General features: G+C 27.5%; 2 protein-coding genes across 2 annotated transcripts; one reads left to right on the top strand and one right to left on the bottom strand.

Annotated features, from left to right (window-relative positions):
- Window positions 1-1,286: 1,286 nt before the first annotated feature.
- LOC125855276 (uncharacterized) lies at window positions 1,287-4,385 on the bottom strand. The gene is made up of 3 exons (XM_049534986.1): window positions 4,255-4,385; window positions 2,483-2,980; window positions 1,287-2,001 (listed from the first exon to the last, which is right to left on the bottom strand). Exons 1-3 carry the CDS (start codon window positions 4,343-4,345, stop codon window positions 1,478-1,480), a joined length of 1,113 nt encoding a protein of 370 aa, XP_049390943.1. The 5' UTR covers window positions 4,346-4,385; the 3' UTR covers window positions 1,287-1,477.
- Window positions 4,386-9,103: 4,718 nt separating this feature from the next.
- Window positions 9,104-12,065, top strand: LOC125854222 (protein CUP-SHAPED COTYLEDON 1-like). Its single transcript, XM_049533705.1, has 3 exons — window positions 9,104-9,266; window positions 10,502-10,764; window positions 11,505-12,065. The coding sequence occupies exons 1-3, from the start codon at window positions 9,104-9,106 to the stop codon at window positions 12,063-12,065; spliced, it is 987 nt and encodes a 328-aa protein (XP_049389662.1).
- The last annotated feature ends 10,439 nt before the right edge of the window (window positions 12,066-22,504 follow it).

The raw sequence follows: 22,504 nt of genomic DNA on the forward strand, positions 1-22,504 counted from the left end.
TTCAAAAGTTTTCCTTTATTTCTTGAACACCGTGTCAAGTTAAAACCAGACAAACGAATTGAAACAGAGGGAGTCTCTTACTATATTTAGTAAGTTTTCCAACTCCAATATTATACATTGTAAGTTTAAGACCATGAGATTTAAAGGACTACATACATGTTTCATTTAAGACCACGAGATTCAAAGTTTCCCTTTATTTTTTGAATTTTATGTCAAGTCAAAATCAGACAAACAATTATAACGGAAGGAGTAGTGAGGATAAGATTAAAAAAAAAGATATTTATAGACATTGCATGGTACTACCACTTAATATGCCATGAAAATGTGTCAGGTTGTCTCATTTTTACCCTTTATTTTATTGCAAAAACCTGACACTCATTTATTAATAATTGAGTTTATATTGTCTGTACTGGCAGTTTATTATTATTTTATTACTCTATCATTTTAACTTGAATTATTTCATTTCAAAACCAAATTTAAAATGAAAAATTAGAAGATACTATATTAAGTTGAATTGCACCGACCTGTTGCACCTGTGTTGGATCCTTAAAAAAAAGCACTGCTTTTGAAAGATTTGACACGCACCCGACCCGATGAACATGGCTTATACTTAAATTATACACTGTCAGGTATATGTAACTTCAATTCTTAAACAAGTTTAATACAAACCAAGAACATGGCTTACCTAAAGTCTTCATTGGTTACCATAATTTCCTCTGTTTCACTTGAAATTAGTTGACAATGTAGAATTCAGTGAAGTTTCCTTTTGTTTATTCTTGTACTCCTTCCGTTTCAATCTGATAGTTTGGTTTTGATTTGGCACGGAGTTTAAGAAAAGTAAAGAAGAGTTCTGAATCTCGTGATTTTAAATTAAAAGGATATGTAGAATGTACTAAAATGCCCTTTAATCATTTGGCCTGAAACATGTGAGGTGAAAGTTGAAATCAAAGAATTGCTAAAAAAGAAAAAAGGACACTCTTTTTAAACGGACTAAAAAGGAAAATAAGACAAACAGATTCTGCTATTCTAGGTGCTTTTCGGATGTGATTTGAAATGCCAATGCCTTACAGTTTATCAATAAACACAACAACAACGTACCAGTGTAAATCCACGAGTGGGGATCTGGGGAAGGTAGGATGTATGCAGACGTTACCCCTATCTTAAAGTCGATCAATGATCAACAAAAGGGATTTTGTCCTGACTGCTAGCTAAGTAGATGTAATGAAATAACTCTTAACCAAACAAGTTCATCAGTACCATGATTCAAGTTAAATTTTCAAAATTTAACTTGCTGAATGATCAAGAAAGTTGATGCTATCGTTGAGTTTGGAATCAAGAAAATACATTTCTACAAGGAAACAAGAGAGTGATTTTACACTTTTATTGAATATATCATTCGTATTTGGAGAGAAAAATCTATTCATGTTTAAACTTGTCTTGATATTGACCTGTCCTGAGTATGATCACTTCATTCTGTTTATTTACGGAGATGAACGAGACTAACATCATCGATGACAGGTCCACACATGTGTCCAAAATCGTGTATCTTCGTGTGATAGTATGGATTGTAGAAAGCTATTGTTGTTCTAATTGAATCAGCCTGGAACTTGAAGGTTGCAGTCTTGGACCATCCTTTTCCATTCGATACGAAGGTAACTTGTGTACTAGCCTTACCAGCAAATGCTTGAACTGTCATTGTTCCGTGGCAATTGTTCTGTGCATCGCCTATGGTGAAAGTCAGGTTGTAGAACTGTTCTGGGATTGTACGTACCGTCTGTGCAATGCCTGTTTCCCTTCCTCCTATTAATTCAACAGCTGCATTTCCTGAAGGCACGAAGAAATGCTTCGAGTCTATGTATTTTGATGGTTTTGCAAACTGAACCATCCATCCTGGAATTGGTGAGTACTTGTCCTGTTTCAAAGGCAGGACGAGTACCCCTGTCGAAAAGTTCTTGAATACATGAGGACCTAGTTCAAATCCACCATTTTTCACTAAGTTACCTGCATATGTTCCATCAACAAGGTATTTCTATAAGGATCTCATTTTAAGTATGCAACGACAACAACAACAATGATATACACAGTGTAATCCCACAACTGGGGTCTGGTGAGGGTAGAGGGTATGTAGACCTTACCCCTACCTCGTAGAGATAGAGAGGTTGTTTCTGATAGACCTTCGGCTTAAAACAAAGCACTTCCAAGAAGTTTGAAAAGGAGAATACAGAAATGATAGTAGTAACAAGTGTTGTCTCCGTTAGTCCATTTGGGCTAAATTTGTCTACGGAAAGGAAAGTTCATCCGACAACTTTTAAAGACAAAATTTAGCCCAGTGGACTGTAACGGGGACTGATATTGAAGGGTTTTTGCCTTAGAAAAGGTCATACAACAACATCATACCCCGTGTAATCTCACAAGTGGGGTATGGGGAAGGTGGTGTGTATGCAGTCTTACGATCATACAGTATTGTAGGATTGAAATTTACCTTTAGTATATGTTGCCATAAGCATTTCCTTGATTGCAACATGATCTATAAGTGGTCCACATGTTGGATCTTCTTGAGTTCCAGGATTGTGAAATATGACCTTAACAAGATCAGATGTTGATTTGAAAGCCCAAGCATAAGTGTCACCACCATCAGCACTGTACAATGTTTGAATGTTAAGATCACTAGACATGCCTCCCGCGGAGACGGTAAGGACCTCATCTTGAGCACAAGTCCTGGTGGCTCCAAATGTGAGTGAATATGTTGTGTTTGGTTTCACCTTCACATATTGAGAGATGGAAGCCTCGTTCCCAAGTCGGACTGCGTGGGCCCCACGAGGGATCGGGAAGTAGAATCCGCCTTCTTGGGGCCCACCGGACACCCACTCCACTATGTTATTGATTTCCCATTTGGGCAAGGAGTGTTTGCCTATGATAACTGTTTTATTCATGTTTGATGGTTTTGGCCCTTGTTCAAAGTTTCCATTTTCTAGTAGATCTGTGAAATGTTAGAAAGGGATTAATTATATACGACAACATATCTAGTATAATCCGACAAGTAGAGTCTCGAAGGGTATTGTGTACATAGACCTTACCCCTACCTCATGCGGGTAGAGAGGTTGTTTCCAATAGCTCAGTCAAATCCATGCATACAATGCAAAATTACTCAAATGTAAAATTATTGGGCTGAGGTGTAAAAGTTGGCTACAACCTCAACTTGGTCAACTTGTTACTCTTGTAGACTTATGTTGCTCGAACTCTCAAAAAATCTTGTCGGATACTTGTCAGATTCTTTAAAAGTAATGCATATTTTATAGGATCAAATATTTGGTGTGACAACATTTTTGGAAAGTCCGGGCAACATAGCTATTAGAGCAATGATGAAATAGAAATTTTATTAAGAATACTCAATATTTAATGAATATATGTATATAAAATTCTATTTAACCTATATACACAATATAATTTTCAGGCGAACGATATTCAGCTCTGCCCCCTTCCACAGTACCAAAAGGATTCTAAATACTAATAACATCCTCATTACACATTAAAAGAACTTTTCTAAACACTANCTCAAAGGGTGTTGTGTACATAGACCTTACCCCTACCTCATGCAGATAGAGAGGTTGTTTCCGATAGCTCAGTTAAATCAATGCATACAATGCAAAATTACTCAAATGTAAAATTATTGGGCTGAGGTGTAAAAGCTGGCTACAACCTCAACTTGGTCAACTTGTTACTCTTCTAGACTTATGTTGCTCGAACTCTTCCAAAAATCTCGTCGGATACTTGTCAGATTCTTTAAAAGTAATGCATGTTTTATAGGATCAAATATTGGTGCGACAACATTTTTGAAAAGTCCGGGCAACATAGCTATCAGAGCAATGATGAAATAGAAATTTTATTAAGAATACTCAATATTTAATGAATATATGTATATAAATTATATTTAACCTATATACACAATATACTTTTCGGGGGAACGATATTCAGCTCTGCCCCCTTCCACAGTACCAAAAGGACTCTAAATACTAATAACATCCTCATTACACATTAAAAGAACTTTTCTAAACACTACTAATCTTTATGGTAGCTAGATTTGATATGTTGCTCGAACTATTCAAAAAATCATTGAATGTGTCTATCGAAACCTCAAAAACATAGTGCATTTTAAGAGGATTTGATATAGGTGCATTAATATTTTTAAAGAGTCAATCCGATGTAACATCGCAAGAAAGTAAATAAGAAGGTTCATATAAAGGTAGAACTTACCATCAAGATATGGAACAGTATTAGCATAAGCAAAGCTATAATTGTATAAAGAGAAAATTAATATAAAAGAAAGTGAAAAGAAGGAAGCCATATTTGTTCAAAAACTTAGTGAAAAAGAAGATGAAAATCTCAATTAGATTGAAGAGAAAAAATCAAGCATATGGTCCTATTTAAAGAGCAATGAATTTTTTAAAAAAATATATAAAATTAATTAAATATAAGATTTTTTTTTTAAAAAAATGTGTTGCCATTACATTGTGCCACTAAATTAGCCGTGATATATGTTAGGTTGTCTCGTTTTTTTCTCTTTATTTAATTGAAAAACAAAAGAATGTAATTTTTATATCCAGATCAATTTACATGCATCTCGCATCTCGCATCAACATAAATACCGAGTACTCATCTACACCAACAATGTATATATTAATATTTTACACCATCAAGTTAAATTGATCTACGACAATAGAATATCAATACACTATGCTTAGTTACCCGAATTTTTATTACAATATGTTGATATGAAGATTGAGATCTCTTCAAGCTTAATTAAAGACTTAGGGTTTGAATCTGGAAATAAACAATATGTTGATATGCAGATTGAGATCTCTTCAGGCTTAATTAAAGACTTAGGGTTTGAATCTGGAAATAAAAAACACTCTTGATAAGGTGTGTTTTACCATCTTAATTGTCTACTAAACTTGATGAAAATTTAAATTAATCTAATTAATAAATTTCAAATATTAGATGATTAAAAAACACTTTAAATTCGTAAACAAGTCAAATATCAAGAACGTGGCTTACCTAAAAGGCTTCATTGATTTCCTTAATTTGCTCTATATCAATTAGTTGAAAATTTATAGGTTTCAATGAAGCTTCCTTGTTGTTTATTTTTGTATTCCATCTCATATTATCTGTCGCCATTTTTATAAATAATTATCTCAAATTACTTATTGAAGTTTAAGACAAAATTAATTATTTTTTTTCTAATTTATCCTTAATAGTAATTGTTCTTAAAGATTGAGATTATATTTTAAAACATAAATAAAAATAAAATTATCAATAAAAAAACTCTTAATTAATATCTTTTTAACAATTATATAAAAAAAAATACGACAAATAATTTGAGGTCATAAAATATTTCACATGAGATTTAATTTAAGCCTTTGACTTTAATCCAATGAATGTGTACAGACAAGTACAAACTGACTTTTTCACTAATCATTAATGTTTCTTTAATTGATGGAACATGTTTTTTTAAAAAAAATTAAATACCATTTGAATTTTAATAATTACTATGATAAATATAAGTTGGTGTTCCTTTAAGCTATGGTTCATATATATGATTTGCATGTGAACTGAGCATTTGAAATGTATTTTTGCTTATCATATGAAATTGCCTAATTTTGTCTTTCTTTATACGGTACGTTTCGTATTTTTATCATTAAGAAATATTTTTACTACAAAATTATGGTTATAGGGAAAGAAGCAGCACACGATGCGGATCTATAATATAATTTATCGTTTCACGTGAATTAGTAATTTTTTTTTCTCTCAAATCTATATATGTATTAAGAAAATCCATTTATAAGTATTTGAATATGAGAGCTTGCTTGCTATTGCTATTTGGAGGTCAAAAATATTATATATATTTTTTGAAAAAACACTTTTTTTAAAAAAAAAAATTAAGTGTTTGGCAAATTCTTAAAACTATTTTTAAATGGAAGGAGAAGCAGTTTTTTCTGATATTGGGAAGAAGCTAAATATTTCTGCTTCATAAAAAAAGCAGAAGCAAAAAATTATTTTTTTAAGACTAAAATATCCCTTTCATACATACATATTTAATATCAATATATCTCTTATTAATTAATTAGCATATCTAATATGTTTGGTTAAGTTTCATTAAAAAATTATTTTATATTTTTTAATTTTATATAATTTTATTATTGTTTTATGTTTATATATTATATTTATATTTTAGATTTTTATATTATTTTATGTTTTATTTTCCAAAATTAGAAATAAAGGTAACAACAATATTTTGTAGGATTAAAAATATGAAAGAGTTTATTTATTTCTGTGGTGAATTTTTTGTATATAGTGATTTAATTTGTGGAATGATTTTTGAATTTATTTTGCCAGATATTTTTAATTATATTTAAGTCATGTTAATATTATATTAATACTTAATTTATTTATGTATAATATTAATTGAAAATTTATTTATGTATAATATTAATTGAAAATTTGAATATGTATATTTTAATTTAATTAAAAAACTTCTAACAGACATTTGAAATATTTTATCTCTATAAAATAATCTTAATATTAAAAGTACATTGATACTTATCATTTTTCGTTATTTCACTCTCAAAAGCGTTTTTTAAAAAAGATTAGCCAAACACAATTTACTTATCAAATCCTGAATTCTTAAATATTACAAATATTTTTTTACCGGAAAACAAACAAAGAAAACAATAAGTGAAAACATTAATTATCCTCAAATTCAATATTATCTCGCTGTTCCTATTTGTTCTTGAATTGAATATAGTTTTTATTTTGTTTCTACATTTTTTATATGGCTTTGCGTCCGATTAATTAGGTCAGGAAATATCAGATATCGAATAAAAATTATTCAAACTCGAAGTTACATTAAATAATTATATATAGATGACATATGTTTACACTTTATATATAGTTCTTTAAGAATTAGCACTTAACTATGCTTAATAACTATGTATCCTTTACTTAACTATAGTAAATTTATACGACTTGATATTAATTAGATAGAAGTGTACATGGATCGAGTTAATTCAAGTTTTTTACATACCAAACTAAATTATTTATGTCGGATTTCTAAATCTATAAACTAAATCAAATTAATAAAATTTGGGTTTTGAACCTCTAATTTTTTCAGATTTTTCGGATTCTCTAGTTTTTTGGGTTTTTCGTAAATTATTCATACAAACATATAATTAATATTTGTTTCATATATTTATTTAGTTTTACCAAAATATAATTACCTACGGTGTTTCTTAAGAAAATAACACCAAACATGATATAGTGATGCCACTAATTATATTCAACAAAAATAATAATGAAATCACAATAAACAAACATTACAAACAACTAAGTCAAAATGAAAATGATCATAATTTTAAAGTACTTAGGACCTATTTGGCCCCAAGAATACTTTGGAAAAACACGGGGAAAACTTGGGAGGTGGTGTTTGGTCATATAACTTGACAAATATATTTGCCAAATATCCCAAGTTCCCAAGTACTAAAAAAATCTAGTATTTGGGTCAAGTTCTAATATTTGAGAATTTAAAAAAATTCAAAAATTACCCCTAACTTTTTTATTTTATAAAAAACACTCATTATTTATTAATTCCAACTTTTTGTTATTACCTCCTCCGAAAAAAGTTTGAGTTCTAATTTGAGTGACAAAATTGAGAAAAAAGAACAATTTGTGTTTAATAAGTTATCATTATAACCGAATCAGTGACAAGTTTGAGTACGAGATTAATGTATTGTCTTGCCTATGTTGTTATTTTGTTATTGTTGATTGTTATCAATGTATACTATAAGGTTATTTTTTAATGAAACATATTCATTATAAAATGATGATACAAATTTATGTGTATTTTAATAGTTTTTAGAACTTATGGGTATAGATCATATTTTTTGAAATAGTCCAATATTCTTGAAAAAATTTGGGGCCAAACACATGGTGTAATTTCACCAGAAACTTTGCCTAAATATTTTTGTCAAGAGTATTTGGGAACTTGGGGCCAAACGCTAGCTTAATCATGCCAAAATAAGTCTAATTTGTATTAATAATCTGACTAAACATTAAAGAAAACTAAAATTAGGTTATGTATTTTAACTATCTAAACAAATATATAACTAAAGAACAAATATTCAATATTATTGTCATTCTTAGTATTGAGTTGCTTTTTTTGTTAGCAGTAGTAATGATTTAATTTTGATTTTGATTTTAACTTTGTTAAGAGTTATTAATATTTATGAAATATAAGCTTTATTGGACTATTCAAAATTTTAAGTCAAACTTGAAATAATATGTTAAAAAATAGAAATTATGAAAAAATATAAAAAATATTTATAACTTATATCAAAATAATACTTTTATGTATAAAATATTTTTTAAAAATTATATATATAATGTTGGGTTGGTTTGGTCTTGGGTTAACTTTTTAAAGTTAAAACCAAACCAACTCAATATAGTCGGTTTTTTCTTCGATACCAAACCTAGTTAAACCAAATCACTAATCAAGTTTTTTTTTCTCAATTTACGATTTGATGCGATTTCTAATTCGATTTTGTTCACCCTAAAACTAAATAAACATTAACCTCTTTAGAATATTAGTACAATCCAGCTGGATAATCCTATTTTCTATCTACTAGCTAATTTTGCCGTTGTACAAATTAATTGCCTTATCCTATTTGGATAATAAAAGGTATCTTTATATTTATTTCTTATACATGACAACATACGTAAAATAAATAAATCATAAATTAGAAATTATACTAAAAATTCTAAACCTAAGTTTCAGCTCGTGCATCAAGTATTCTGTGTTTGCAAAGTCGTCAAACTTCAAGCTCAAGGTATGTAATGTAGACAATTGCTTACCTTAATACAAGTATTAGAGATTATCTTCATAGATCATATCAAACTGGTGACATATAACTCACACGAAATAATACATATAAATATTATATTATAATTAATACGTCCTTTATTCTTCTTCCTTATTATAATCCTAGAATTATTATTAGTAGTACGTGTTTTAAGATCATTAGGAATTTTTTTTATTTTTTTTTGCAGATATATGGAGGAGTTTAATTCAATTCCATTAGGTTATAGATTTTTACCAAAAGATGATGAGCTCATTGAGCATTATTTGATGAAGAAAATCAATGGTGAAAAATTACCAAAAATTAATGATTTTCAAGAAATATGTATCAATAGTTATCACCCTCAAGAATATTGCAGTAAGTCGATTTTTTTTTACTTTTTATTAATTCATAAACGTTCTTTAGTAGAATCCATTTTCTTATATTCAAAATTTGAATTCGGAACTTTGATTAAGAATAAAGAGATTTTATTTGTCCCATCCTACCATAACCTTTGGTAGTAAGTCCTTTAATTTGTCTTATATATCTCTCTTTTTTTTTTGTTCGATGTTTTTTTAAAAAAAAATTCTCATCTGGTGATCAATGCTTGTATTTGTGTGTTGGAGGATCCTATTCATTCCATCATAATCATTGATCTAGTTCAATTTTATTTTTTGTTTAATTTTACGTATATTGACGTTAAGTAGAAGAACTTTTCTCTATTTTCTTTTTGTTTAATATATGTATTTAAGTAGAAGAATTTTTTTTCTCTTTTTATTTTTTGTTTAATTATATCTATATTGACATAAAGTAAGAAGATTTTTTTTCTTTTTATTTTATTTTATTTATTTTGGTTCTTACGAAGAAAGGTTTCATACGTGCAAGTTAGGGAAAAAAGGTAAAAATTTATTGGCACTTGATATTTAATTATATGGTAAGTCGATATGATTTGATATAAGCATATTATGTGAGTAATTAGGTTTTATCTGAAAAAAATATTACTAGATTACACACATAAGTTAATATATTTTTACCTAGAAGAAAATTATTGTGTCGAAACCCTAAATCTATTATTTGGAGGAGTCATTGGAGTTCTATATATAGTTACATGTTGTAGAACAAAACTCTATATTTTTATTAATAAATTCAAGTAATATATATGCATGTGAAACTCAAAGTCACTTAGGACCTTTGTTTGATCTGATACCCGATTTAGTTAATTATATTGTGATATCGATATTATCTTGTCTTTTACTTGCGGTTGAGGATTTATTGTATATAGTCTGATCTCTACCTTGTGGGGTATACACACCACATTACTCTCTATATCGGGAAATTACAATGAATATATTGTGTCGTTATTTGTAAAAATTATCTCGTCTAAAAGCTAAGACACTAAATTAATAAATCATGTATCTTTATGATCCTTTTATAAATAATTTTTTACAATTACGTAAATCATTTTTTCACATTCTTTCGTATGTACATGCAATTTGTGTCTAGTATGATACCTTGTTGAATTATATGTGTAATATTTATTATCTCGAATAAAATGTGATTAATTTATTAAACGACATCTTACACTTTTATTTACTTAATTATATCTTCATCAGCGACGGAAAATAAACACAAAAGAGGGGACAATTGGTATTTCTTCACAAGAAGGGAAAGAAAGTACAAAAGAGGAGGTAGACCAAATAGACAAGTGGGAGGCAGCAAAGGCTTTTGGAAAGCTACTGGCAATGATGTAGAAATAAAGAAAAATGATCAAATTATTGGGTACAAAAAGACACTTGATTACCAAGAAGAAAAAGGAATTAAATCTAAGTGGAAAATGCATGAATTTCGTATTGATAAAAAAAGTTCTCCACACGAGGTTAGTAATTTTTCATAATTTTTTAAATATATTGTTATTTAGTTTTGAAATTACACAAAATATGTTATTGTTGTCGTCATCGTTATAATATAGTAATAGTGTATATATATATTCTCTTATTTAGTTTTGAAATTCCAGTGAGTATATTGTTGTTGTTGTCGTCGTCATTATTATAGTGTAGTAGTAGTAGTGTATATATATGTGTGTTCTTATTTAGTTTTAAAATTATACTAAATATATTCTTGTTGTTGTTGTTGTAGTATATATATGTTTTGTAAGTTTTGAAATTACACTGAATATGTTGTTATAGTGTATGCATGTTCTTATTTGACTGTGATATTACATTGAATATGCTGTTGTTGTTGTTACAGTAGTAGTAATAGTAGTATATATGTTCTTATTTAGTTTTGAAATTATGCTGATCAAATATGTTGTTATTGTAGTGTATATATGTTCTTATTTGACTATAAAATTACATACATTAAATATGTTATTGTTGTTGTTGTTGTTACTGTAGTAGTAGTATATATGTTCGTACTTAGTTTTGAAATTATACCGATCAAATATGTTGTTATATGTTCTTATTTAGTTTTAAAAATACATTGAATATATTATTATTATTATTATTATTATTGAAGCTTCTTATTGTAATTTTTTTATAACATTCCTCAATGTTTTTTTTTTTCAATAGAAGAATTAATTATTATTTTTTTGCATTTAACCCCTTAAAATGTGTGTAGTTGGACAAAAGTGTATTGTGCGAGATCTATATCAACAAAAGGACCAATAATAACGATGAGGATATTATTCAAGCTACGAGCGATAATACTAATGAGGTTAGAAATGTCAATGACAATATTTTTAACAATATTATTCAAGCTACGAGCTATAATATTGACGAAGTTAAGTATGTCAATGGCTATGAAAATATAATTGATCATGACGATCCGATTCATGAAGAAAAATTGGAGCATGGACAAAATTTTGTAGGTATCAACAACAATTTGGAGTTTTATGACAATCGTCAATTTGTCCAAGAAATTACTACTCCAAATTTAATTTCATCATCAAGTAATCATGTCGATGATAATGTTTATCATTATAAGGGTTTTGATGAGCTTGGTGTGGTGGTACAACAATATGTACATAATGTTAGTGACAAAAATAATATTATTCAAGCTACGAGCGATAATATTGATGAGGTTAAGAGTGTCAGTGACAATGACAATAATGTTTATGATTTTAAGGGTTTTGATGAGCTTAGTGTAGTGGTACAAAGTTATGTACAAATGAAAAAATGAAAAGACTAGCAAAATAATGTTTTATTTATTTATTTGCATCTGAAAATTTTAAGAATTATTGAAAAGTGAAAACATTAATCATGTTTCAGTATCTAATGTTTAATTTGGAAGCGTGTGATCATTATTTTTATTTTTTTGTTCTGTGTAAAGGAGGAGGAGAAGACGAGGAGGAGGATATCTTTTGTTCTATTAAGTTGTGACTATTTTTCTATGAGTTTACGTTTTGTACACCTTTAGTATAAAGAATTTTTTTACGCTAGCGGATCATCTAAATCTTAAGATGTGAAATTTTGAAATCTTAAAAGTGAAAATTTCATATATAACATATATTATAGTATTATTTTCGAGCTATAGCAGTAGAGTTTCAGTTTCAAATTATAGCATTTACAATTTCAGGTTTTAACAAATTCACCAAAAAGAGAAATGTTTTATTAATTGGAAAAAAACTGTAAATAAATAAATAAATAAATAAATAAACAAAATTGTTTTTTTAAAAACGGAATTAAAAAACAATAAATTAAAAGATTGAATTTGTGGGCCGTTATTTAATTTGAAATTATTATAGATAATTAATGATTAGCACTAAATAAGGAATTCAAACAAATTAACATTATTTTTATCCTTAATTAACTCAATTCCGTTAAAATTAAATCTAATCAGATCATTTCCTTCTTTTCATCAAAGTTTCTCTCTCTTCATTCTTCATCCAAAAAAAAAAAAAATCATAGTTGAATCTTTTTTTCATTGAAAAAATTGACTTTATTGATATGGACAGTTGCGTATTAATTTTAATTAAACACGGTGGAAGATGGGATCATTCGGGTAAGTATTTAGATTGTTTATTGTTTGTTTTTAAGTTGAGTTGAAATGAAAAATTATTTTGTTTAACTGAAAATGTTGTAAAATGTATAATGTTAGTGATTTTAAGTTTTTGTGGTTGTTTTGTGTATTTTTTCTTAAATTATAAAGTGATTGTATATTTGCGAATGAATTTAATAGAATTTTTGGAAAGAAATCTGTAAGAAAAATGTGCTAACTTATATGTAAACAAAATTATTTGGATTTTTTGACAAATTGTAGGACAAATGATTTTAGTTGGTATTAAATTCTAAATTTTACTGGATCATATTAGATGTTGTCACCGCTGAAAAAATTAGTGAGTTAGAAATTAATTATCTGGTACGATTAAAAAAATGTATTTGTTATGAGTGAGTAATTGTTGTATGAAATGTGTATTAAGTGTGTTTGAATGTTGGTATGATATAAGTTGTCTTTGCGACATGTGTATGAAATGTATATTAAGAAAGTATGAATTTCGTTTGTAGTCGTGTCTGACGAAATGTATGAAAAGTTTTTTTAATGTTGTATTGATGGTGAAATTTTATGTAGACATTTGTGTATAACGTTTTTTGTTATTAAATAAGTATTTGATGTTATGATTTATGTATTATAATAGTATGAAAGTGCTTGGAATGTACTATTTGAATGATATTTGTAAGAATTGTTTGTTTAATTAAATATAAAAATTGTTTTGTAATATTCTGTCTGTCTGAATGATATTTGTATTTCGAATTGTTTGTTTATAATCTAATACCTTTTTTTTTTTTTAATGAAACAGGGCATTATGTGGATTTTCAAATGGAAGGGGTTTTATATGATTCTTCTAGTCTTTATAGTGGTCTATTAAGCGTGATAACATCGCAGCTTATGATAGATACTAATATAAATGATTTAGAGATAAAATATTTAGTAGATGGTCGATGCCCACCTGTTAGAATACACAATGATGTTGGTGTGCGTGTTTTCTTAGATAAAAGAAAGTTAATTTGAATTTCTTTACTAAATATCCATTGTGCATAACTTAGTTTATTCATTCAGTAATCATACATAATGCATACTCTTATAAATTTAGTTTTTTTATATGTGTTTCAATTTATACAAGATTCATTCATTCAATACACAAAATTCATAAAGTTGTTAATAAAAATTGTTCCTAATTAAATGTATTGTATATATTAGTAATACTTATAAAAAGTTAATTATGTAATTAATTCAAACACTATTTTGATGGTTTAATCCATTGTTTTTTGATATGTGTTTCAATTTATTCAAGATTCATTTATTAAGTACACAAATTTCATACAGTTGTTACTAAAATTTGTTCCAGATTTAATGTATTGTATATATTAGGACTACTTATAAAAAGTTAATTATGTAGTTAATTTAAACACTATTTTTATGGTTGGGCATACATATATTAAGCATATTTATGTAATTCAAACACTAATTTTAGGGGTGATAAATGTATTGTAAATATTAGTAATACTTATAAAAAGTTAATTATGTAATTAATTCAAACACTATTTTTATGGTTTAATCACTATTTTTTTTTATATGTGTTTCAATTTATTCAAGATTCATTCATTAAGTACACAAATTTCATACAGTTGTTTTTAAAATTTGTTCCAGATTTAAATGTATTGTATATATTTGGACTACTTATAAAAAGTTAATTATGTAGTTAATTCAAACACTTGTTTTATGGTTGGTCATACATATATTAAGCATAGTTAATTCATGAGAAAATAAGACAGACGCATACACTGATCATTGATTAATCATACATAATGCATACTGTAAGAATTTTTTATTTATACACTATTCAATAATACCAAATCTGTCGAATTGTTTATATTTAAAATTGTCTCATATTTAAGATTTTGTATATATTAGTGACTAATTTAAGATGTGGTCATACACATAATAATTACTTTTAATCCAAACTAAAATAAGAAAACAAGGAAAACACAATTCACGTTTTTAATAGTAAATTCATAATCATATTGATATAACTGGTATTTCATACCTGTTTCATACATTCAGTATACACATTACTGCTTAAAAGATAGTGTATCCGAAGTGTATGAATTATGTATAGTATTTTTGTCCTGAACTTATGAAACCCAAACATTATAAAAAAAATTTTCATACCAGACACTATGTGCACAATGTTAACTATTTTATAACACTCAAACAAGAATAAAAAGGTGCAATCAATTGTTGTGATAACATATTGTAGTATATATCATCAAATACTTAAACGGTAAAGAATTATCCAAAAGTTAAACAGAAAAGAATTATCCAATCAACTATTTCGACCTTTTAATCGGTGCTATTGGTGTAGGATAATCGGTTGTATCCGGAACGTGTTCTTTTGCTATTCGAGGTCCACCATATTTGCTAGCAACTGTCCCCGTAACTTCACTTTCGCTGATCGCGCCATCTTTAGACAGTATGTTAAAAGGATGGAGCATGAGCATCATCGATTAAGGTTTCATCAAATCTAGGGCTCTTTCTTGGAGTTTCCATCGATTTCTTAGACATGATTAATCGGTTTATTTTGGAGTGTTGGTGGGTTTTGGCGGTTTGATTTTGGAGAAGATGAGAAATAATGGAGAGAGAATGATAGTGGGTGGTGGGTTGAGGCGTGTGTGAGTGAAGAAACGTGTGGGGGTGGGGGTGTGGTGTACGATTGGTGAGGGTAACGGTAAACAAGGAAAAAATATTGAGTAAATCCCTAAATTTGGGTAACTGACATTTTCTTTTTAAAAAATGAAGTAAAAAACAAACTAATTACCTATTATTAATTAATATTAAAAACCTTTAAATATATTAATGATTTATTAAATAAATATAATTTAAATTTAAAATAAAAATAATTTTAACTGATATGTCATAACCAGTAAATATTCTGTTATAATCAAGAAATTTTTAAAAGTAGGTTTAAAACTCGTAATATTTACTCTTAAATGTGTATATGGGGTGATTTTTCAATGGTTGTACAGCTTATTGTTGATGAGCCTCTTTATTGGCCCAAACTGTTGATTTGGGCTCATATCTATATTGTGCTTAAATGGGCCTTTAGCCCAAAAATATATGTCTTCGGTGTAATGTACTTCCAAGTATGCTCTTCACGTACTTATGTGCTATTGTCTTAATTTATACGATACTTTTAGCTTCTCGAGAATTAATATGATTGACATGATCAAGTTTCAACTCAATATTTCGAAATTAAAATTTGAATATTCAAAAATTATATTAAAAATACTATAAATTGCAATTCTTCGCATGTCAATATGATAAAAAAATATATTAAAAAATATTGATGAAAATTTATATAATTTGAATCTTTAAAAGAGAACAGTGTCACATTTTTTAAGCAGGGGAGTATTTTTTTTTATTTTATTCTTTTATGTTTTTCCTTTTCCTTTTTGTACATTTATTGAAGCATTTTACTAGTAAATCTATTCTTTATTTAGAAGTAAAACTATGCTTTAAAGTTTACTCTTTATTTAGAAATATTTTTTTATATGCTTTATTTGAGCCGATTTTTTTTTTAGAAAAGCTCTCTCTATCCTCGTAAATTAAGAATAAAAATGTGTATATTTTATCCCCCTTCAGACTCCACCTTGTGACACTATATTGAATATTTTTATTAGTATTGACTTATTGTTCTCTTTATTTAGAAATAAAACTACACTTTACAAATTCTAAATGCACTTAGAAAAAGTGGGAAATTTTCAACTATGTCATTCTATCACAATGATAAAAATTGACAAATACAAAAAATTGGTTGAAGAAAAGAGTAGAAAGCCAAATAAAACATAGAGAAAAAAAGTTAGATTTTTTTTCCCTTCACCTTTTTGGGTTTATTTTTAGGGGTGGGGACCCTAGTTTTTTTCCTATATAGTAAGACAGTGCATGATATAAGGGTCATGATGTATGTCTAATAAAGAGAGTTCAATCTCAATCAATATTTGATCCCATAGTCAAATCCCATTTTGCTTTACTTTTTGAATATTTATGTCTTTTGCTTATGTGGGGGCTAGGGGTGGAGGGAAGTTTGGTAAGGATATTCTTGAAGAAAAATAGGGAGGAGATCATTTAAGATTAGTCTGATCTAGTTGTCAATGAAATGAGTAAATATAATAAAAAAATGTGAGGGTTAGATTTTTTAGCGAATAACGATAATTATTACTAGATTTCAACTCTGAATAAGTTGGGATCGACGATAAGATAAAGGTGTAAATTGAGATCGACGATATGAATATTCATTGTTTAAAGTAAGTGAGATTTTCTCGAAGAGAAAAGGTAAAAGAGTATTTAGCACTAAATTAAAAGGAAAGGGCTAGTATGAATTTTTGATAATGTACTCTCACTAATCCATTGTTAAATAAAGTTATAACAAATTTTTATTGTTTAGCGATAAGAATAATTGTATGTCACTAATGCATGTTTTCTTTGTAGTATTATAAGGATGTGATCTTAATATAATAGGCAAATAGGAAGGCTAGGGATCAAATCTAATGAAAGATAAACAATGTATTAAGTAATTTCTTTCTATTTATCTAAGCTTCGATAAAAATATGTATAAATTAACATGAGCACCATCATTATTATTAAAAAAATACAATTAAAAGAGAAGCAAAAGTAGCCACTCTACACCATGACTACTACACATGCTATTATTAGTGGGAAGAAATGAGAGTGGAGTCATGTCTTTGGTAGTAGTAGGTAATTAATTGAGTTTTCATATCAATGTTAATTTCTTGTCCCCCCCCCCTCACATTGATAGTTAAGTTTAAAAAGTTTAGACAATAGCATTCTTATTTCACAAATATTACTCATGAATTCTGATTTTAATATTCGTGATATTTGATTAACCACATTCAATTAATAATGAAAGAGATGATAGTGATAGAGCAAGAAGTGGATTGAAGGGGATAAAATGAGTTAGGACTTAACGGAAAAAAAAGGGAGCAGATTTGACTCGGCACAACCTAAGGAGTGGTGAGATAACATACCACGTGATGTTCATTTCATGAAAAAGTTACGCGAGATTGGACATCCACCAACTATTGGACAATCCAACAAAGAAGGGATATTTATGTCATTTATGTCGCGTTGAGGTATTTTTATCATTTTCTCTTTACCTAAATATAAAACTAATATTTTATATATAAAAAAATCTAATGGATAATAAAATCGAGCAATTTTTAATTGTATAACCGTAAATTCGACTCTTTTACCCCTACAAAATGTGGAGATGAATTGACATACTCATTGAATTCATAGGGTTGCATGAGTTCAAATTCATAACTTGGTATTATTAAATTACATCAATTTAATTATAAAAAAATATTCCATACACTAATATAATAATATATATAGCTTAGGAAACTTATAAAACTGGATAAACTTATTAGTGTGCCTAATTAATGCTAATCTTTAACCCAACATGAGGGGCTAATTAATCAAAAGTTCCGGCGTTTAAAAAGTGAGTGATTGGTTTTTTTTCCACCCGGTGTTCGAATTCCACGTTATTATTGACTAGATATACATTTTTCCTTTCTAAATCATATGAGTATTACATTTATATAAGGAATATATATAGGATATATTGTATTTAATCAATTAATAAATCCCAAATAATATGTTTTTTTTTGTTTGTTTACCACCTGTTATTTGATATTTGTATTAAAATCCGCTTAAATTTAAATTCACGCTGAAATTTTTTTATATTACCACAAAAACTCTCCTTAATATAAATTAACTCCGTACCTAAGAGAACATCAGGAATATGTAACAAAAGTGATGAAATGATTAAAGTCATTTGATAATGATAAAAGAGATATCATCATTGTCAATGCAAATGCAAAAGTGCCAATTCAATGATTCCTGCAATTTTTCTGCAAAATGTATGTCAAATATATATATATAAAAAAAAACTCTATATTTGTTGACTACAAATATTATTACTTAATAATTTAACCAACAAGAACAATTCAAATATAAATGTTTATAATAAAATAAGAAAAGAAAAAAAAATGATAAGTATTTTTTTATCATTTATCCGAGGTTTCAGATTTAATTTTTAACTATCTTCGATGAAGAGCGTTGTACCGCCAAATGTGGAATTTCTGATGCAAATAGAATTAGTCGGCACCAAAATAAATATAAAAAATGAATTGTTATTTTTGAAAAAGTTATTTTCCAAATTCAATAAACATTTTTTTCATTATGAGACAAGAAAAGAAGAAAAGAGAGGCTCTCTATATCAATGAATACAATGATGTTGTCTTTGCCTTTTTCACCTATAGAGGTAGAATTATTTTATATTAAACATAATTTATTTTTTGTCATATTATTTATGTACATTTTCTCTTTATAAGACGGTGTTTATTTTTTATTTTAATTTTATGACTTTTTTTGGGGGGAGGTGAGAGGCCCCTACTATTATTAGAGACATTTTCACATTATTGTGTGTCCCACAAACCCTTTTTTTCCTAATTTGTAGGTCCATTATGCACATTGTGAAATAATTCAATTCACCTTCGAATTCAAATGTGTGCATTCAATCATAAATGTACAAAATGTTTGTAATCAAACGCAGAGTGACAAGTAATAATTTATTTTTAATCAATGGTCTCAAAGGAAAAATAAAGTTAATCTTGATAAAATCGTTTTACCTTTCAAAGTGATGTTTCTACTTAAATTTAAACTAGTAAAAAAAATCACAAGTAATCATTTTTCAGTTATGTAATTGAAAAATAATCTCTTGAAGTTTTAAAGTTCACAAGTGCAATTTTAGAATATATATCAAAGGTCTCAGATGAAAATGAAGTCGTTTTTTTGTAAGAAGCGCTTTTTACCTTTTAAAGTGTGATTTTTTAACATAAATTTGAATTAGTCAAGTCTGGTCATAAATAATCATTTTCCAGCTTTTGTAATTTAAAAAATAATCTTCAATTGTTCTAAAACTCATAAATGAAACTTAGAATATCATTTTAAAGTTAAATTTATGAATTTAAAACTAGAAACAATGACCATTTTTCAAAAAACGAAACTAAAAAGTGCCACTGGATGATGTTTCACCCCACCCAAAACAAGCACCTAACCCAGCCCCTACCCGTTGGAAATAACGAATTTAATACTATGTCGTTGGATGAGATAGATAAGAAGAGTGAATCCCAGGATAATTTTTGAGTGACCTTTAATTTGTTGTTTGGTTGCAAATGTTGGATAACTTATATCAGGATTAACAATTGGTCCAGGGATAAGTTATCCCTCACTGTCACTTGGGATGGAATAGTAATCTCAGGATAACTTATCATAGGAAAAAGTATGTAAAATAACAAAAATATCCTCCTTAAACTCCCTTCTATACACCACTTTTATATTTATGTATATTAATTTTAACGACATTTTAAATAACATTCACAACCTTAATTATTCGTTGTTTCTATGATAATATAATTTTCTATTAAAAAAATAAATTTTATAAAAACAATTTTTATTTATGAATATATTATTAGTTAAATTTATTTGTCTAATTCTTATGTTTATTTATATTTTGATTTCTCTTAAAATGTTCACTCCATTACTAAATTACATATTTTTAATTAAATAGTTTATTACTCAATTAAAAATTATATTTTATATATCAATTAAAATATAGATGACTTTAATAATAAAATTTCTCTTACTTTAACAAACTTAAAATAGAAGTTTTATTTTTAAGCTAAATAAGATGGAAGTTTTATTTTAAAACTAAATAAGATGAAAGTTTTATTTTTAATCTAAATAAGATGAAAATTTTATTTTAAAGTTAAATAAGATGAAAGTTTAATTTTAAAAACACACGGCACAATCATGGAAATGTACACACAAAATATTTAAGCTAATAAGATGAAAGTTTTATTTTTAAGTTAAATAAGATTAAAGTTTTATTTTAAAAAGACATGACACAATCATGGAAATGCACACACAAAAATATTAAGCTAAATAAGATGAAAATTTTATTTTAAAGAATGAATAACTAAAGTTTGCATAGAAAAAAAAACTGAATAAGATGGGGGATATTTTTGTAAACAAACAATTTATTCTTAAAAATTATCCAATGAATATAAGTTTGAATATGACAAACCAAACATACAATAAAAACTAATCCCAGCATAACTAATTCCAACATAACTTATCCCAGCATAACTAATCCCAACATAACTTGTATTCAAACCAAACGTCCCCTTCCTATGTATACTGTTATAACATACTTTCCCCGTTCCTAATTACATATCGTCCTTATTAAAAATAAATATTCTTTAATACTTGTCATTTCACAAAATCAATGCATAAATAACATTATTCTTTCTATTTTACCTTCAAGAGTTATGAACCTTGAAAGTATGAATTTAGAGCCTGTTTAACATTGATGTTGGGAGGCCAAAAACACTTATTTTGAAGAAAAACACTTTCTTAGAAAAATTAAGGTGTTTGGCTAACATATAAAACGGCTTTTAATTGGAGGTAGAATCATTTTTTCTGTTGTTGGGAAAAACTAAAAATTTCTGCTTCTTAAAAAAAGCAGGAATTTATTTTTTTCAAGACCAAACTATCCTTGCAATATATACATATTTACCAATATATTCCTTATATTTATTTATTTATTTAGGTAAATTTTCATATGTAGTAATTTTTAACCCCGAACTATCGTAAATGGTATGCAGATATCCTCTGTCATACTTTTGGGACATTGGTGCCCCTGCCGTCTAAAAACTAGAGCATATATGTCATTCACTCTAACGAAAGACTAAATAGGGACACGTGGCGTAATCTTATCTGTCGATAAATGTCGGATCGGTGGGTAAGATTATGACATGTGTATGTCCGTTAGTATAAAGGGTATATATGCTCTAGTTTTTGGACGGCAGGGGTACCAATGTCCCAAAAGTATGACGGAGGGTATTTGCATACCATTTACAATATTTCGGAGGTATATTTATCCTTTTTCCCATTTTTAATTTGTGGAATGATTTTTTAAATTTATTTTGCTTGATATTTTTATTATATTCAAATTATTATGTTAATATTATATGAATATTTAATTTATTTTTTTATTTCTCTATATATAATATTTATTCAAAATTTAAATATGTACATATTGATCTAATAGAAGTGAAATTTTAATTCCAGACTTTATAATAGATATTTAAAATAATTTTCTCTCATTAAAATAATCTTAATATTAAAAGTGCATTGACACTTGTTCTTTTTCATAATTTGACTCTTAAAAGTATTTTTTTTAAATGACTAGTCAAACAGAATCTGCTTATATATCAAAAACATTTTTCAAATGAATTAATCAAACACAAATTACCTTTTTTCGAAACACTTTTCTATAAAGCCATTTTAGAAAATTGCTTCTACAAAAAAGTTATTTTTGGGTAAAGGGTCAAATATGCCCTTAAACTATTCGAAAAGGTCTAGATATACCCTCCGTTGAAAGTTTGGCTCACTCATGCCCTTGCCGTTCAACTTTTCGTCTAAATATGCCCTTATGGGCGTTAGTTGGCCTGCTGGACATATCCAACTCATTTTCC

The sequence above is a fragment of the Solanum stenotomum genome, chromosome 2 (genome assembly GCF_019186545.1).
Source record: "Solanum stenotomum isolate F172 chromosome 2, ASM1918654v1, whole genome shotgun sequence".
NCBI classification, from domain to species: domain Eukaryota; kingdom Viridiplantae; phylum Streptophyta; class Magnoliopsida; order Solanales; family Solanaceae; genus Solanum; species Solanum stenotomum.

Bases quoted from the DNA above. Each gene is read 5' to 3' on its own strand.
- LOC125854222 (XM_049533705.1), top strand. From the start codon at position 9,104: ATGGAGGAGTTTAATTCAATTCCATTAGGTTATAGATTTTTACCAAAA. The intron at 9,267-10,501 runs GTAAGTCGATTT...TATCTTCATCAG, and splicing joins TCACCCTCAAGAATATTGCA to CGACGGAAAATAAACACAAA. The intron at 10,765-11,504 runs GTTAGTAATTTT...AAATGTGTGTAG, and splicing joins AAAAAAGTTCTCCACACGAG to TTGGACAAAAGTGTATTGTG.
- LOC125855276 (XM_049534986.1), bottom strand. From the start codon at position 4,345: ATGGCTTCCTTCTTTTCACTTTCTTTTATATTAATTTTCTCTTTATAC. The intron at 2,981-4,254 runs GTAAGTTCTACC...AACATTTCACAG, and splicing joins TACTGTTCCATATCTTGATG to ATCTACTAGAAAATGGAAAC. The intron at 2,002-2,482 runs GTAAATTTCAAT...GAACATATGCAG, and splicing joins TATGGCAACATATACTAAAG to GTAACTTAGTGAAAAATGGT.